The 18,329-nt window shown below is 68.3% G+C and overlaps 1 protein-coding gene across 1 annotated transcript; it reads left to right on the top strand.

The window, feature by feature from the left end:
• The first annotated feature begins 638 nt into the window (after window positions 1–638).
• Window positions 639–8,394, top strand: NGFR (nerve growth factor receptor). Its single transcript, XM_064524620.1, has 6 exons — window positions 639–775; window positions 2,914–3,055; window positions 6,027–6,386; window positions 7,019–7,262; window positions 7,717–7,877; window positions 7,960–8,394. Exons 1-6 carry the CDS (start codon window positions 725–727, stop codon window positions 8,259–8,261), a joined length of 1,260 nt encoding a protein of 419 aa, XP_064380690.1. The 5' UTR covers window positions 639–724; the 3' UTR covers window positions 8,262–8,394.
• Window positions 8,395–18,329: the final 9,935 nt, after the last annotated feature.

The following is an 18,329-nucleotide window of genomic DNA, read 5'->3' as shown; positions in this document are numbered from 1 at the left end:
TGTCACCAATTTCGCTAATTAAACCTGCCCTTATCTGGGGTCCCAGAAGCGGACGGGCGGTGGGGGAGCGCGGGACTCGCCTCCGTGCCCGCGCCGGCCCCCGGAGCCGTCGCCGAGCATCTCCCGCACCTCGGGGCTGGCGGGCGTTTCGGGGCCAGCAGCACCCGGCCGGCTTCGCTGGGCCGTTCGGGAACCAACGCGTTCCGGGGAGCGGAGAGGTCGATGCCGCCGCGCTGGTGCCGAGGGGGGGTTGCGAACGGCTCCCCGCTCCCGGCAGCGCTGCACCGCCCAGGCAGGGCTGCGCTCCCGGCCCGGGGGGGGGGTCTCCAAACCGGGCACCTGCGGCCCCCGAGCAGAGCAGGTCCGGGCGCCCCGGCCTCGCCCCTCCGACCTGCCCCGAGCATCTCGGCGGCTGTGATTTAATTAACAAATCGTGAAGGCGGCCACGGAGGGAGGGCTGGAGCTGGAGACGCTGGAAGCCGCGGGGCCGGCGGGCGGCCGAGCCGGGCACCCGGGGCCGGGAGGGGGGTGCTGGCTGGCGGCTCGCCGCGATGCTCCGGGGGCGGAGAGGAGGAGGAGGAGGAGGAGAAGGAGGAGGAGGAGGAGGAGGGACTTGCGGGCCTTTTCTCGCCGCTGCCGGGCGGCGGCGGGCAGAGGGAGGCAGCGCGGCCGCGGCACCCGCTGCTCGGGGGGGATGTGAGGCGGCGCCGCCGCCCCGGGAACCATGGCCGGGCTCCTGCCGCTGCCGCTGCTGCTGCCGCTGCTGCTGCCGGCGGTGAGTGCGGGGGGGGGGGCGGCCGCGGGGGGGGCCGGGGGCAGCGGGCAGCGAGGGGGGCGCGGGCACGGGTGGCTTGGGAACCCCCCCCCGACCCGCCGGCACCGCGCTGGGCTCGGGCAGCCCTTCTCCGCCGGGAGGGCTGGTGCTGGGGGCAGCAACGGGGGCAGCAAGCGGCCCCCCCCCGGGGAACACCGCCCCGCTGGGGTCCTCCGCCACCACCCCCGGCGTCCCGGCTCGGCGCCCGGGCACTTGCTGGCACTCGGGGCTGGTTCGAGCCCTGTGCTCCGACCTGCCAAGCCCGTCCCGCGCCGGGAGCAGAGCGGTGGGCGGCCGGGACGGGAGGGCAGGGAGCCCGGCTGCCGCGCCGAGCCCTCCCCGGGGTCGGGAGCCAGATGTGCGGCCAGCGGCGCGACCCCCCGGCCCCGGCGCTGCCCGACTCCCCGCACCGCCCCGACTCCCCGCACCGCCCCGGCCCCCCGCACCGCCCCGGAGCCCCGCACCGCCCCGGCTCCCCCTTCACCTGCGCCGCTCGGGCGGTGGCTCGGCGCCGCTGGCAGCAGCAGAGCCGTCCCGGAGCTGCCACGCCGAGGCTTGGCCGGGCGCGACGGCTTCAGACGTGGCTTCCTCCGCTGCCCGGAGTCCGGGGCTCGCTCGGAGCCAGGGGCTCGGCCCCCCCCCGCACCGCCCCCCCCCCGCTCGGCGCGGCCCCCCGGGCGGGGTCTCGGGGTGTCGGGCAGCACCTGCCTCCCGGGCCGCCTCCCCGCCGGCACCGGCTGCCGCAACGGCGGGACGCGCTGCCGGGACCCGGCGAGCGACTAAAAGCTGGCGAAGGTGCTGCGCGTCCCCCCCCCGCCCCCCCCGGTCCAGCTGTCAAAGTGCTTTACGGTGTTAATACCTGCGGCTTTGTCAACGGGAGTCGCGTTAATAACATGCACATTGCAGCGGCTAATGCAGACCATGTGCCCCTCTCGCCGGCGCGGTGGCCTTCCCGGGGTCCAGCGCTGGGGACGCGGAGCTGGGGGGGGGGAAGCGGGGGCGGGGGGGGGGGCTGGAAGTTGCATTTTCCACGCCGTTTAGCGGCGCGGAGCGGGGGCGCGGCCGGGGGCGGCGGCGGTGGCTGCGGCCGCGCTGCGCGGGGGGGTCGCGGCCAGGTCCCGCGGCGGCCCCAGCTGCGCTGCCCGCTCCTTCCAGCACTATTTATAGCCAGGCACATCGGGCAGCTCCCCCCCCCAGCTGCCCCCCCCCCCCCCCCGACACCAGCCGGCTGCCAGGACCCCCCCACCGGCAGGTCGAGCGGGGGGGCAAAAGCCTGCCCCAGCGGCGGGGGGGTCACAACCCAGGGCAGAAGCGAGCGCCAGCCCAGAGGTGCCGCAGGCAGCGGGCAAGCCTCGGCCGCGCCGGATTTGTCCTGGGGAGAGGCATCCAGCTGTGCAAAGCAGGCCGTTTCCCGGCTGTCGTTCGGGGGTGCTGGGCCCCCCCGAGCCGAGCTGAGCCGAGCCGCTGCAGCTGGGCCCAGCGCCGCGGGCGCTGCCAGCGCCCAGCGCCCTCGCTTTCCGGCGCGGGGTAATTGGAGCACTTTGTCATTCAGCTGCCTATAATTGGCGCTGCATTGTCTCCGGCTGCCGCGCGGAGCCGAGTCCATAACCGGAGCCGAGTCCATAACTGGCGCTGGGCGAGGAGCCGGCTGGGGACACGGGAGGGGACACCGGGCAGCAGAGAGGCCTCAGCCCCACGGCCCCGGCCCCCCGCCAAGCCCACCCGCTGCACAGCGCGGCAAAAACCCGCCCCGGCAGAGCTCGGGCCACCGCGAGCCTCTCGCCAGCCCTGCTTCCCGGGACGGGAGGCTTCCCATGCCCCGGCCAAGAGCCGCTTTGGGGCTTCCCGTGCCCCGGAGCTGCGGGGTGCACGTGCCAAGCTGCCCCCACCGCACTGCTGGCAGCAGCTGTATTGCTTCCCTATGGGAGAGCGGGCTTTGTGAGCGAGTACCCTCACCCCCCCCCAGGCAACAGCGTTGCCGAGGGTCTCGGGCGCTGGTCAAAGCCATCCCACCGCGGGGGCTCTGATTTTGGGCCCCACCGTGCAGGGAAGTCGCTGCCGCTAACATGCGCCGCCCCCGGGCTCTGCTCCCCCCCCAGGGACCCGCCGGGGCCTCCAAGGACAAGTGCTTCACCAAGCTGTACACGGCGAGCGGGGAGTGCTGCCGGGCCTGCAACCTGGGCGAGGGCGTCGTGCAGCCCTGCGGCGTGAACCAGACCGTCTGCGAGCCCTGCCTCGACAGTGAGTACCGCGGCCGGGGGCGTCGGCGGTCGCGGCCTTCGCACGCTCCCGGGCTTCCCGCGGGCATCCCGGGCGTCAGGGCTGCTTCCCGCGTTTTCCCCAAAGCCGCCCGGCAGCCCCGGGCCGGGTACAAGCCCTCGGCGTGCTGCCGCGTCCCCCTCGCACCCTGCTTTTTTTGAAGCCGGTGAAGCAGGATAAAAGTGAGGTTGGGGGGAGCAAGGCAAAGCGCACTGGTCCCCGGCAGAGCGGGGCGCAGGGCTCGCTGCCGGCCACGTTGCCTCCATCAGATGCTCCGTCAACGTCCGAGCTGCCTGCCGGGGAGCTGCACAAATGCTTGCAGACGAAGTGGCCCAGCTATTACTACTTTACACAGTGCCACCCTGGGCACGAGCAAGCTGCTCGCCCAATTCATTGCTCAAACTCCTTGAAGGCCTCAGACGGGCTGAGGACCGGCGTCGGCAGGGAGAGCCGTGCCAGCGGTGCCCGGCGCTGCCGGAAGGTCAGGGCAGTGTCAGCACGGAGCGGGGGCCGCAGCAGCGTCTCGGGGCAGCGCTAAAAATACCGCTGCCTCCTGCGGAATCGATGCATGGCTCCTACCCGCCGAGCGGCTGGTGGCGGTGGCTCGGGGCACCGTGTGCCCGGCTGTAACCTTGGGGCCTCTGTCGGAGCCGGAGCATCCCACCGCCGGGGCACGGAGCACGGGGCTGTGCCGTCTCCCTGCGAGCCCTCCCGCTGCCTGCATCCCGTTTGGCTCCAAAGCTGCATGAGATGCAGGGCTGCGAGCCCAGGGCGTGCGGTCACGGCCCTGTTTCCCGTAACCCCCGGCGCATCCAGACAGGGAGACACCTTCCCTGCCCGCTTTCTTCCCGGGAAGCCGGAGGCTGGAAGGGGGCTTGGACCCCCGCCGGGAGGGCGCGGGCCGGGGGAGCGGGCCCGTGACCGGGGTGCGGTGTCGGGAAGCCGGCGGCACGTGTAGGCGGCTGCGTGGGTGCCGCGGTGCCGGGCTGCATCCCGGCTCGGCCGGGCCTCGCCCGCAGTGGGAGGCGGCTCCGGCAGCGGCTCGGCGGGTCTGGGAGCGGAGGAGCAGCGCGAGGCCGAGCCCTGGCCCTGCCGCCCTTCCCGGGGGCTTGCGGGAGTGGAGGCCGCCAGCAGCGCCCAGCACCTCTCCCGGCCTCCCCGCCGGCGGCCAGCGGCGGTCGGCTGCTCCCGGCCACGCCGTGCCCCCGCCGTGCCTCAGTTTCCCCCGCAGCCCTCACTGCTCTCCCAGCACCGCAGCCCTGCTGCCCCCCGCTTGGCAGCACCGTGCGGGCCCCCCCTCACTGACCTGGCTGCCGGGGGAGTGTGGGGTACCCCGGGCAGGATGAGGCCCGCTGGGGGAGGCAGCGCTGGGACACGCAGCCGGGCACCAATAACACAAGCAGCAGGGCAGACAGCCCAAACCAGGCAACCCAGCCCCAAACCTGCCTGTTTTATCCCCCCCCGCCCCGGCACAGCCTCCCCCCCAATCCCAGCTGTAGCCCCTTGCTCCTTAACCTTGGCACGGATTAATCCCCACAAGCTGAGCCCCGAGCAGGGTTGCTGGGGCAGAGAGGGAGATGCCTGCGGTGTCCCCAGCCACCCCTGCTGGGGTGGGGGACCCCCCCCTCGGGGTCCCCGCGGGAGATGGCTCTGCTCTGGTTGCCGGGCGCGAAATGCCGGGATGAGCACGGCCGGTCTGGCCCTCCGCCCAGGGCTTTCGCCTTGCATTTCTTCCCCGGTCGCTGGCCAAATTCATCCGCAAAAATTTGCTATCGACAAGGCACCGCCCCGGCTGGAGGCCCCCGCTCCCGCGCTAGCCCAAAGGGCCACTTGCTTGATTTCTTCTGATTATTTTCCTCCTTCGCCCTCGCCAGCCGCCCCTGAGTGCTGCCTCGTGATTTATTCATGCGGCTCCCCAGGCTCCATTGCCGCGGGGGGGTGCAGGGGGGGCCCGTTTGCATCCCGGCTGTAAGTGCTCCGCTCCGATACCTTGGGCTGCCGCTGAAAATGTGCCCACTCAGCCGAATGCCTTTCCTGGCCACTTCCCCGCGCTAATGGTGCCCATCAATAATTCAGCGTGATGCAAAGGCTCAGCCAGGTTAATGGGCGCTGCGCACGCTGGCGGGCGGGCGGCCGGGTGCTCTGCCCTGCTCGGAGGGGCGCGGGCTGGGGGGCGAGGGGGGTGAGCGGCCCGGTCTCCGGGACGGTGTTCCCAGCCCTGGAGAGGAGCAGGACCCGGGGCTGGCGCCCGGTGCTTTGGGGGGGGCGGCAGGGGCTGCGGGATGCCGGCGAGGGGCAGACGGCAGTGGTGCCCTCCAGGACAGGAGCCGGGCCCTTCTCCCTGGGCTAAAAATAGACTCAAACCCCCCCGGGACCGCGCCGGGGGCGGCTCGACGGGCTGCGGGAGCAGGATTGATTTACACGGCGGCATCAATCCTGCCGGGTGCCGTGAAACCGGAGCGTGAGCCGCCCCGGGGCCGGAGGAGAGTCAGCGATTAGTGCTGAAACCTCCTGTTTACATCCCGGCCCGCATCCCCGGCCCCTCCGCTGGGAATCGGATGCCGCTGTGCGGAGCAGCGATCCGCCGGGATGCTGAGACAGGGCACGGAGCGAGAGAGGGGCACCGATTGCACCCAGCCAGCCGGTTTGGGGCAATTCCCCCGGGATCAGCGCGGCCGGGGGGCTGCGCAGGCAACGGGGGGTTCAAGGGCGCTGAATTAGCAGCCAGATCCCCAGTTAGCGCGGGGAATTGCTGCGCTACGGAGCGGGATTCACTGCGAACGGGCAGGGATGAGGCTGCAGGAGGTCTTGCTGCCCCGGAGCAGGGATAACCGGTGAAGCCGGTGGTGGTCCCGGAGCTGGACGAGCTCCTGCCTGCATCCCGGGGTGCGAAGCGGGACGGGGACCGCAGGGGCCGGGGAGCTGCCGGCTCACGGGGCCTCTGCCCCCCCAGGCGTGACCTACTCGGACACGGTGAGCGCCACGGAGCCGTGCAAGCCCTGCACGCAGTGCGTGGGGCTGCAGAGCATGTCGGCGCCCTGCGTGGAGTCGGACGACGCCGTGTGCCGCTGCGCCTACGGCTACTACCAGGACGAGGCGAGCGGCGCGTGCCGGGAGTGCCGGCTCTGCGAGGTGGGCTTCGGCCTCATGTTCCCCTGCCGCGACGCGCAGGACACGGTGTGCGAGGAGTGCCCCGAGGGCACCTTCTCCGACGAGGCCAACTTCGTGGACCCCTGCCTGCCCTGCACCATCTGCGAGGAGAACGAGGTGCTGGTCAAGGAGTGCACGGCCACCTCCGACGCCGAGTGCAGAGGTAACGCGGCCCCCGCCGAGCCCCCCGGCCTCGTCCTGAGCGGCGGGGAAAGGAGCCGGGACCGCGTCCGCCTTCCCCGCGCTCTGTCCGTCCGTCCATCCCGGGGAGGCTCAGCCATCCCACGTGGTCTCGTGGTGGCACTAAGCAGAGGGCATTAATGACACTGGGCTGCTAATGGGCTGCAAGAGGGGGTGGCAGGGCCAGCGCTGGGGACCCCCATCCCGTCCCTCCTCGGTGGCGCGGAGAAAAGGGCTTTGTGGCGGCTGCCGGGGACCCGCAGCGGCGAGCGGCAGCTCCCTCGGGCCGAGCCCTCGGGAGGGTCGGGTAAATGGAGGCGCAAGCCAAGGAGCACAGGGCACGCTTTGTTCGCGGCGGCGGGCGGGAGCGGAAAGGGCGGCGGGGGCCGGCGAGCCGCCAGCCTCCCCGCGGCGCTTTGCTTCCCGCACCGGCCGAGCGGCCGCGGTCACGGAGGAGCCGGCGGCACCGGTACCGAAGCCGGAGCGAAATGTGGCTCGGCGCCCGCTGCAGCCCCCGGCACCGCATCGGGGGGTCGGGGCTGCCCCCGGCGTTGCAGCCCCCCGGCAGGCGCTCAGGGCCGCGCTCCGCACACGGCTCTTTCTTCTCCCGGCCAGATCTCCACCCTCGCTGGACCACGCAGACGCCGGCGCTGGCGGGCTCCGACAGCCCCGAGCCCGTCACCCGGGACCCCCCCGGCAGCGAGGCGGCGCCCAGCACCGCGGCGGACGCCGGCACCACCGTCATGGGCAGCTCGCAGCCCGTGGTGAGCCACGGCACCGCCGACAACCTCATCCCCGTCTACTGCTCCATCCTGGCGGCCGTGGTGGTGGGGCTGGTGGCCTACATCGCCTTCAAAAGGTAGCGTGCCGCGGGGACACGGCCTGCTGCACCCCTGCAAACGGCGGTGACGATGCACGGCGATGGGGAGCTGCAAAACCGGCGGTGGCGGTGCAAAGCGGGGCGGGCAGTGATGCACGGCGATGGGGAGTTACAAAACCGGCGGTGGCGGTGCAAAGCGGGGCGGGCAGCGATGCACGGCGATGGGGAGCTGCAAAACCGGCGGTGGCGATGCAAAGCGGGGCGGGCAGTGATGCACGGCGATGGGGAGCTGCAAAACCGGCGGTGGTGATGCAAAGCAGGGCGGGCAGTGATGCACGGCAATGGGGAGTTACAAAACTGGTGGTGGTGGCGATGCAAAGCGGGGCGGGCGGGATGCGCGGGACGCCAGAGCGATGCTTCTCCTGGGAGGAGGGAGCTGGGGGGGGGGTGAGCGCGGCGCTCAGCCCCCGCCAACCCCCCCCCCCCGGCGCAGGTGGAACAGCTGCAAGCAGAACAAGCAGGGCGCCAACAACCGCCCCGTGAACCAGACGCCCTCGCCCGAGGGCGAGAAGCTGCACAGCGACAGCGGCATCTCCGTCGACAGCCAGAGCCTGCACGACCAGCAGCCGCCGGGCCAGGGCACCCAGGCGCCAGGTAGGGGCACGGCGGGCGGGGGGGGGGGGGCACCGCGGCGGGCCCCCCCGACGCGCCCCGACGCCGCTCCGCTCTGCCGCAGCGCCCAAGGGCGACGGGAGCCTCTACGCCAGCCTGCCGCCGGGCAAGCAGGAGGAGGTGGAGAAGCTGCTGAGCAGCTCGGCCGAGGAGACGTGGAGGCGGCTGGCGGCCGAGCTGGGCTACGGCGAGGAGCCACTGGAGGCCTTTGCGCGCGGCGAGGCGCCCGCCCGCGCCCTCCTGGCCGACTGGGCCTCCCGGGAGACCGCCACCCTGGAGGCCCTGCTGGCCGCCCTGCGCAGGATCCAGCGCGCCGACATCGCCGAGAGCCTCTACAGCGAGTCCACGGCCACGTCGCCCGTGTGAGCGGCGCCCGGGCCGGGGGAGGAGCCGCCGGGCAGCCCCCCGTGGTCCCTCTCCCGGCGCGGATGCTCCCGGGCTCAGCCCCGCGCCGGCGCCCCCCTTCCCCAGCCCCTTCTCCCTCGCCCGCGGCTCCGGTCCCCCCCTCCGTCCCCGTTTTCCGCACCCCGTGCCCTGAAATCCAGCTGTTCCTCCCCAAATTGCACGCGGAGGGGGACGGGTCTGGCGCGGGCGCAGAGAACTGGCGGTGTCGTGACCCGAGTGGGACGCGGCGGGGGGGTGCTGTGCCCGGGGGAAGGGACGCCGTCGCCAAGCCTAGCCGACACTGTGAAACTTGGGGGATGGAGGGGAGCAGCCGGGACCCCCCCGGGGCCGCCAAGCTCCCCGCGGCGCTGGCCAAGTCGAAAGGGCTGAGGAAGCCCCTGCACGGCCGGGGGGGGCCTCTCTTGTCCCTCCCTCGGTGCCAGCGCCTCCAGGGCAAAGCCGGCTGGGATGGCCAGGGCCCCGCCGGCTGCCACGGGCTCAGCCCCAGCTTTGCTGAGGGGGAAAGAAGAAAAAAAGAAAAAAAAGAAGAAAAGGAAGAAAAAAAGCCCTCTGGGAGCCCAACTGCCTGGACAGAGCAGCCGAAAAGCAGTGCCAGGGCTGGGCAGCGCCCTGGTTGCGTTTGCCCCGTTGCCCCCGGGCCGCACACTGCCTTCACCCCCTTCCCGGGATTCCCCGCGGTGCCGGCCCCATTGCCGGAGGATGCCGCCGGCACCGCGGAGCCGCCCCCCGCGCATCGTGGACGCCTTCCCCTCATCGCAAGGGCTGCTTCTCCTCTAACACTGTGAAGGGCGACCCGACCCGCTGCCGGGCTTCGCGGGGCTGAGACCGGACCGGCTGCTCCGCTGCAGGGTCCTGGCCGCCAACCCCGGGGCTGCCGGCAGCCGCGGCAGCTCCCGCAGGGAAACCGGGGCTTTTGGCAGGGCAGGGACTGCACGGCGAAGCGGGGCACAGCGTGGTGCGGTGACCGCCCCGGCCTCGCTTGCCGCACGAGGAAGGCGACCTTCCTCCCCCGCCTCGCCCCTCGGCGCAGCTAAGCAAGGGTTGTAAATAATACCGCGTCGTTTGGCTAATTGCTAAGCGGCTAAGCGTGCCGGGGTTGGTGCGCCCGAGCCGGAGGCACCCGCCGCTCGCACGCAGCAGGCACTGCGGTTTGCAGCCTGCACCTCTGCTCGGACTTTGATTCTGGCCTTAAAGACTCGATACGGAGCCCGGAGAACCGTACGCACATGCATGCCAAAAATCATCGCTGCCGGACTGAGAAACGGGGCAGAAACGAGGGGTTTGGGTGCCGTGGCCCGGCGAGGGCAGAGCTTGCTGTTTGCCAGGGCTCGGCGCCGACCCCTCTCCGGAGCCCGCCGAAAGCCTGCGGGAATTTTACTCCCCGAGCGCAGCTCCCCGGGTCGGGATACCAAACGCCTCCCACCTTCACGCCAAATAACCTGCCGGCAAGAAGGTCCCTTCGCAGGAGCGACTGCCGGGATGCTTCGGCCGCCGGCTGCACACGCAAAACCTGCTGGCTGGGAAACGTGGCCCAGCCGCGGCTGCGCTTCCCAGCCCGAATCCTGCCTCTCTCCCACCGCTGAAGTCCAAGGAAACGGCTCCGAATTTGCAGCCCCGTTTGCAGCGGGTGGGCGAGCAAGCCTGCTGCCTGCACAGGCGCCGTGGGGCGAGTTTGGACACTGGTTATCGCGACCTCGCTCCCACCGGTGCCGTTTTCGGCGAAGCGACTCCGGTACGAACTAATTTGGGGTCGATTAAAGCGCGCCCGAGCCGGCCGCTAGCCGCATATCAAAGAGAACCGAACTGTCCCGCTCGGCCCAGCCGAGCCGGCTTTACCCTGCCACAACCAAATCGCTTTTCCTCGGGACGGTTTTGCCACGTCTCAGGTCCCCGCTGCCGCAGCAAAGGCTCCTCTTGTCGCCCCGCGCTGCAGCGAGCCCAGCGCCCAAAGCGGAGCCGCGGGATGCCCCGAATCCCCGGCTGGAAACAGCAAAACCAAACCCGAGGAGGGGAAAACAAGCCAAAGTTCGTGCTCGTCGGTACGTCGTGTGTCCTTTTGTAACGTTTCCGTTGTCCCCCTGTCCCTCTGTAACGCAAACGCCCGTTTATTAGCGAGTCCCGCGGTGGGGGGGGGACGCAGGGGTGCGGGGTTTTGCAGGCCGGGGCGAGCAGCGTAGGTCCGCGGGCGCCCGGCCTCGCGCGGCGGATGCGAATAAAGAGCATCGTCCGCGTCGCTCCGCTCCTCCCGGCCTCGGTTCCCCGCGGTGGAGGATCGCTCCCGCCGCGCGTCTGGCAGAGCTGCTCCCTCGCCCGTAAAAAGCGGAGGCTTGCGCCTCGGGTGCCGGCAGAGATGGCCTTAAAGGGCGTTTTTTCCTCGTTTCGCTCCCCTCGTGTTTTACCTTATAAACGGCAGGAATGCAGAGTCCGATCTTATCTGGGGGAGGATTTCTTGGGAGCGACGCGCGCGCGTGCCGGAGACTCGGGCTCGGGAGCTTTACGCGACTTACATAACTCGATGCAACAGTTTACGCAAGCGGGCCGCGGTGCTGGGCAGCACCCGAGCACCCACTCAGCACCCGCTCAGCACCCCCGCAGCACCCACTCCTGGGCCAGCTGCCTCCTCCCACCTCCCCGAGCCCCTTCAGCTGCTGTAAAAGAGCATCAAAAGGCTCCGTTTGCTGTTTTGAAGCTTTCGCATCTGTTTGCCAGCTGCAGTCGGCACCAGGAGGTGCAGGGTCGGGCTCCCAAGACCCCGCTGCAAAACCCCGCGCCCAGGGCACGCGGAGCTGCATCGGGGCTATTTTTCCCCCCAGGAGCCCGGGAAGGGGCTGGAGGGCTCAGCCACGGGCCGGCAACGGGGAGCGGGACCCGTTTCCCTGCTAAGTGCCCCATGGCACCGGGGCAGCCAAAGTGGTGTGAAAATCCTGGCTGCGGCGGGAGGACAAGGCTTTGGACGAGCCCGAGGGTGCCGGTCACCGGCGGGTAAAACATCCCGTGGGAAAAGCCGGGCTTGGGCACCAGGAGCTGCTGCTGCCCGATAGGGATGTGCATGTCCCCAATTGCAGGCATGGGGGGGGGAGAGGGACAGGCCAGTCTGGGACTTTCCAGGGCCGGCATTTGAGCAGCTTCGCGCAGGATTGCGTGGGAGTTTGCACGCAGAAGTATTTACACATCGCCGTTTCTAAGAGCCTGTAATAGGATGCTCAAATGTAGCTGGTTTTATTCTCGGCTGGCCTGGGTCTCTCCGCAGCCGGAAGCGTAACGAGGAGCAGGGCTACACGCACAGACAAAGCGCTCCCCCTCCTTTTTTGTCCGGCTCCCACCCGACAGCGCAAATAAACAAGGGAAACTAATTGCAATCAATCCATTAGGTTTTAATCTGCTTCCTCTTAATCCCCGTCTTCCCATGGGAACAAGGCTGGAGCAGCGAAGAGGAGCTGAAAAAGCAGGAGCCAAAAGGCTTTTAGCTGCGGGAAGGAGCCGGAGGGGCGAGCGCGGCCGGCGCGGGGCAGGGGCTGCGCGCGGTGGTCTCCGTGTGCGGGAGCAGCTGCATTAGCTGCTCCGCGGGGAGAGGAGCCTGATTTACGGTTAGTGCAGGAGGAGGAATATTAGCAATCGGATCTGCAAAGGGAACCCGACGTTTGCACGGGCTGGTGAGCAGGGCTGGGGGAAAAAGGCCCGGGAAAACTTCCTTTCCCGGCTTTATAGGTCCCCGAGGAGTGAGAGATCGGCCCCTTGCTTAATCTCGCATCTGCCGTGACCGGCTGTGGTGGGAGGGGAGGGGGGCAGCCCGGCAAGGCCACCCGCTCCGACCCGGAGCGCCTCCGGCATCGACCCTCCGCTTCGCCCCACCAGTCGCCGTCCCCCAGCTGCTGCCTGAGCCACTGCTCTGTGCGTGTCCAAAAACTCAAGCCCAAAACTCATCAGTCACCCCCCAAAAAAAGGGAAAGAAGGGGAAAAAGTGTGTTCAAGCCCCGCTTTCACCCCGGCATGGAGGGACAGGCATGGGAAAAGGGAGCCGAGCTTCCCAAAGAGCAGGCAGGGCTTTGCGAGCGGAGCGCTGGCTCTCGGCTGCAGCTGACAGACGCTAATCTCGCCTATATTTCTTCCCGCGCATCTGTCCGCCTCCGCAAACGAGCCGAGCAGACGGTCCTGCAGGTCTTTCCCAGCGCTCGAGCCCGGCTCCGGGGGTGAAACCGGGCCCCGGGGAGCAGCGGTGCTGGTTGGAGCCCCCCCTCGCTCCGGGGCCGTCGGACGCTCGGTGCCCGGGCCGCGACCCCCCGGCGCCGGCTCCTCGGGGGTCCGTCCCCCTCCGCACACCCGCCAGCAAAATCTGGCTGCCACATGCCGCCGAGAGCCGCATTCCCGGCTAATGGGAAGCAGGGCGGGCACGGAGCTGGGACACCCGCCGAGCCGAGCCCGGCTCCATCCCGCGAGGCTGCCGTGGGGTCCCTCGGAGGACGGATGCGGGGAATAACGACCCGCGTTAGATGCTCTCCATCAGCCGGCCGCGGGCTCGGGGAGCGGGCTGCACCGCCACGGCCCGGCCCAGGGACCCCGCACGAGCAGCGGCACCGCAGCCCTGACTTACCGCATCCAGCCGGTCCCGTTTCTCCCTCGCTCGCCTGGGAAGCAGGAGCAGCACCGCTGCCAGGAGCCAGCGCCGACCGCTCCGGGATGCGGCCGGCCGGGAAAGCGGAGGGCACATGCACAGCTCCGACCCCAGAGGCTGGGACGGCAGCGCTGGGGGGGGGGGGGAAGCAATGGTGTTTTGCCCCCTCCGGCAGCGGGAGGTGGGGATGGGGCTGTTTCCACGGCTATGGCCTCGCTGGAGGAGGGGGAGAGGCGAGGCAGCCCCAGGGCCGTGCATTTTTGGGGTGCAAGCAAGGGAGACAGCGTGACACCCGTATAGCAGCCGGGCAAGGCACCGGCCTCCCTTAGCGGTTCCTATCGCTGCTGTTGAACCATCTCCGCGAGACCCAGGGCAGAAGGGTCCGGCACAAGAGGCACTGCCCAAAATCAGCCGAGGAACCGCAGGATGAACCCGGGGAACCCCAAACCCACCCTTCACCCCTGTGAGCCTCAAGGATGGCCTGGGACAAACCACTGCTGCTGCTCTGGTTTCCATTATATCACTTCAAAATGCAAATTGCTGCCAGCTGGTGACTGCCCGACACAGGCGTGCGGTGCCTAATTGCAGGCTCCTGCATCCCTTCGCAAATGCTGGCTTCATCCGAAGCCAAAAAGAAACCACCTGGGTTTGAAGCAGTGGTTTTGCTCTAGCAAAGTAGAGGGGAAACTGCCATCGCGGCACAAAAAGGCAGCGACGGCGCAGCTGGCTTCCTCCGGCCGAGGGATTACGGCAGCTCCTTGAAAGTCTGCCCTGCAAAATGCTTCAGACCCTGCGAAGCCCTGCACTGCCGAGCAATTTTGCAGGAAACTTGCCAACAGCTCGTTTCCCTGGTCTTTTAATTATTTCCTTTATTTCAGTTTGGAGGTGGGGGAAGGGGGGGGGGAATGATTTACAGACACGGGGAGAAAGTGGCCGTTCTGGTTTCCTTCCAAGGAGGGCTAAAGACCAAGGCCCTGGGAGCAGGAGAAAGCCTCAGCGTGGCTGGGAAGAGCTGGCTTGCTCCTGCCTCAAAGGGAATTCGGGGCAGACGAGGGGGATTTTCATTCCCGGGCAGGAGCGATGCTGCAAGGTGCACGCGCGGCCCCCGGCCCGGGAAATCGGCTCCCGCAGAGGAGCAGGGCCGCAGGGAGCAGCCGCTCGGCTCGGGTGCGGAGCTGAGCCGCGGACCCCGAGGGCAAGGCGGCGGGTGGAGGAGTTTTCCTTCCCTTGGAAGGTGGAGACGGCTTTTTCTTTCCAGTTCATCGGCTCCCCTTGGCCGCTGAGCGTTGACTCATTTTCCCGATGTGAAAAACAGCGCGGCTCAACCCCGCTCGGAGGCTCGCTCCCCGGCTGGCTTATTGCCGGCTCATCTCGGAATAAGTATTTCGTCCTTTTTCCTCGCCGCTCGGTGTTGGAAATTCCCCTGCATTTTCACTGAAAAAGAAAAAAAAAACCACAAAAATCAGGGTGAAATTTCCCCTGGATGCGAGCGGAGGCTCCGGTGAGCGGCGCGGCACCTCCCAGCCCCGTTGGCAGCCACCAGCGCGTCCGCTTTTGCCGGATGAGGCTCTCGGACAGGAGCATTTCTGGTTTTGCAACTAGGGCTGCTGGGCCGGGCACCAGGTGAGCCGTGGGAAGGCAACGTGCTGCAGCCGGCTCCGGTGCGGCGCTGGGACCCCGGCGGGGCGGCCGCAATGGGCACCGCCGGACGGGGCGGCTGCGTCGCTCAACTCCCTCCTCCAGCCTGATTTTTGCTTTTCTTCACCAAAAAACAAAAAGAAACAACGGGGGGGGGGGGGGGGGGTCCAGCCAGGATTTCGCTCCGGTGCCAAGCGGGAAGGGGAGTCTCCCCGCCGCAGGTACAGCCGTCCGTGAGCTCGGATGCAGCCCCTGCATGTCCCTCCCTGGCCCGCTTTTCCCTTGTGTGGCTTTCGTAGCTGGAAGGGGTTTTTGTTCCAGCTCTAATTGCTTCAGACCTGCTCTTCAGCCTGGAATAATCAGCGTGCCCGGGAGAGATGCTCGGCTCAGACCTGGAAGACACCCAAGGCGACGCGCACACAACTGCAAGGTCAAAACCCGGAGGCGTGAAGCCGCTGCAAACCGGCACGCGGATACCCCTGGCGCGGCGCAGCCTTGGCCGAAGCACGGCCCAGCCGGGGTTTCCCAGCTCTCCCGGGGGACGCCGCGTCCTGCCGAGGTGCCGGGGCACGCGGGTCCCCAGCCCGCCCAGCGCGGCGTTTCCGAGCGTTACCAGCAGGGAAAAACCATGGGAGAAATGCCGAGGGTGGAAGCGAAGCCCCCAGGTCCTGGCGGTGCCGTCTGAGCGGGGCTGGGGGGGGCCAGCACCGAGGGGCTGCGCTCAGCGCCCGGCACTCACATCCAGCTGCAGCCTGGTCCCAATTATCCCCATGATTAACTTTCTCCGGTTTACGGGCGACCCGGGTGCACGGGGCCGAGCGGCAGCGTGGCCAGGGTGGGCGCCCCGGGGTGCCAGCGCGGCGGCCGAGGATGCTCCGGGAAGCCGAGGAAGAGCATCCCAGCAGCCGAGCAGGAAGATTGCGAGCGGAGGAGCCGCGGCGAGCCCCGGGGTGGCCAAGGACCCATCGCCGCGGCCCAGACCCGCCTGGCTCCCAGCTGCCCCGAGCCGTAAATCCCGCCTGGCTCTCCAGCAGCCTGGCCGATTTGCTTCTCATTTCCTCCTCTTGGCTCGGGATTGAGCCTTTAATCCCCACCAGCAAATGCCCCCCCCCCATACCGTCCCCCCAGCACCCCTGCGCTGCGCCTTGCCCTCCCCTCCCGTGCCGCCAGCAGCTCCCACCCAGCCGCGCCGTGCCGGGGCTCCCGCGCCGGGACCTGCCTGGCTGTGTCCCTGCTGGGGAGGGGGCGGCGGGATGGGGCCCTGCTGCATGTGCCCCATGCAAGGTCGCTCCACGGGGCAGGGAAAAGCCGGGTTTTATGCTGCTTTTCATCGGAGAAACCAGCTGCAAGAGCTTTGGTCCAAAGCGAGACCTGCCCCTCCTTCGAAGTTACTGGTCGTCCCCTAAAACGAGGAGGCTCTGGTGGAAAGTGCAACTGCTCGTGGTTGCACCAAGGGGCAGCGGGGCATCCCTGCTGCCGGTGGGGGGGCGGGGGGGGAATGCTGGCTCTGGCTGCCCCGTCGCTGCCGCCCGGCCGACGTCTCCGCTGCCTCTTGGTTTATCATGGGGTTCCCAAAGCAGCTTTGCCTGTCTCAGGACGGGAAGCCCTACGGAGCAAGTTGAAGGCTGAGCTGCCCCAAAACGCCGGTTCCTCTGACGCCACGGCTCTGCCGGGGCCGCGCGCACTGCATTCAGCACCCAAAGCCTTGATTTCTGCAGACTCGAACCCTCGCGTGAGGTTTGGCACCGAGGGGGCTGCTCCCCCCGCCCTGCTCCTGCGGCGTCTCCGAAGCTCCCAGGGCTCCCGGGAGCTGCAAATCCTCCCCGGAGCCGGGCGCAGCGCGCAACGCGTGCCGCAGCCTTCCCCGTCCGCCCAAACCCCACCGCGCCGTCTCGGCTCGCGGGGGCGGCCGGTGCCTGGACAGGACGGGCAGCGTCACCGTCCCCCCCGGGGCCACCTACCCGCGGGCTGCACGACCACGCACGTGCCGCGGCCGCGCACCCCCCGCTCGCGGGACGGCGCCTGCGGGAAGCCACAATTAAAAACAAACATTTGCACAAGGTTCCCAGGGAACGGGAATCCGAGGCGGGGGGAGAGGGGACCTCCGGGGCCACCAGCACGTTGGAAACACTCACTTGTGCCTTACGTTTTGCACCGCTTTTATAAGCCTGTTATCGAGGGTTTCACGCTGCAAGACCCGACGCTCGGCGCTGCCGGAGCGGTTCGGCGCGTCCAGCCGGGCCGGGGCGCGGGAGAGCCCGGTGCCCACCAGCGCACATGCAAACACACCATTGCCTTAAAAACACATGGGAGCATTTTCTTCCCTGCTTGGATGACAAAAAATGCATTAACAGATTATTATTAAACTGGGGAAGGACAAATAAGCCGCCTCCGCGAAGACGTCTTAGCGAGAAACAGCTGTGTCACGTTCAGCGACAGCAAACATCTGCCTCAGGCCGGCAGCTGGCTGCGGACCGTCCGGCTTTGGGAGCCTCGGGGAGCAAAAGGAGGGGAAAAAACTGCCTTATCGAGAAAATATTTCACCAGTCAGGTGACGCGGTTTGCGCTTTGGCTAAAGGGCTGACACCAAAAATAGAAGGCGTTCAACAAGTTGGCAAGAAGTAAAGAGAAGGGAGCGAAAGCAGGTTGCCGGCAGGCCGCTCGGGGAAGGTTTTGGACAGGCTTTTTTTGCATTTTCAGCCCTGCACGCTCGGAGCAGCACCGGGGGACCCAAGCAAGCCTGGACCTGAGCAAGCCTGGACCAAGCTGCCCCAGCCCTCGCCGAAACCCCTCCGCCACCGGCCCCTCTCCAAGGGCGGCAGCAGGCTTTACCCAAGCAGCAGCAGCAGCAGCTTTCGGGTCGGGCCGATTAGCACGTAAGCGCCCTGCTAGCACGAGGGCAGAGGAGAGCAGAGCTTTATTGCCCCTAATTGCAGCGAACTCCGAGACCTCTCCCTTCCCCCCCGGAAGAGCTTCCCGCGGAGCCGGAGAAAGTCATTTTCCCAGCTGACAAAACCCAGCAAATTTACCCCTCACCTCTCCACCTCCCCCCCGCTGCACCTTCATTTAAAACCAATTAAGCTCAGGCTGCACCTGGTTCCCTCCCGGCAGAGCAGGGTGGCCGCAAGGAGCCCCCAGGGATGGGGATACGGATGTGGATTCAGATACAGATGGGGATGCGGATGCGGCCGGGCCATGAGGTTAATGCCGGGCCGGGGCGCGCAGCCGGCGAGGGGTGCTCGGCGCTGTACAAAGCCGGCCGGTCCCCGCTCCCAGCGCTGGCGGGGGGAGCTGGGGGTTGCCGAGCATGTGCGGCGGTTTTTGCAGCTGTGATGCTGCCTCGGAGCATCTGCCCTTCCCATCCCATCTCCGAGGGGGATCCGTGCGGGTCCAGGCCTAGCTCTGGCCACTTACGGGAAACACAAGGCTCTAAACAGCTTTTTTTTTGCAAAAATCATAGGGCTTTTTTGTTCAATTGGGATTTTTAGCGGAAGGAAAAGTAACAGGCACCAGCTTTCCTCGGGATGGGAGGGGAAACGCTGATGAAGACAAGACTCTCCAATTTCCCCGCGACATAAATCAGCGCTCGATCCCCCGGCGCGGGGATTACCCCGCTCTGCCCCGGGTAAATCATCGCCTCGCCGACAAAGTCCAGTGCAGGGACGAACGGCGACAGGGGAAACGTTATCCTCGTTTCCTCCCCTTGCTTTGGAGGGAGGTTTTAGGCTCTCGGCAAAAGCCGCTCTCAGCATCTGCCGCTTGCGCTGCCCTCCGTCAGC

Source organism: Dromaius novaehollandiae, chromosome 22 (assembly GCF_036370855.1).
Source record: "Dromaius novaehollandiae isolate bDroNov1 chromosome 22, bDroNov1.hap1, whole genome shotgun sequence".
In the NCBI taxonomy this organism is placed as follows: domain Eukaryota; kingdom Metazoa; phylum Chordata; class Aves; order Casuariiformes; family Dromaiidae; genus Dromaius; species Dromaius novaehollandiae.
This window is presented reverse-complemented; position numbering and strand designations above follow the sequence as displayed.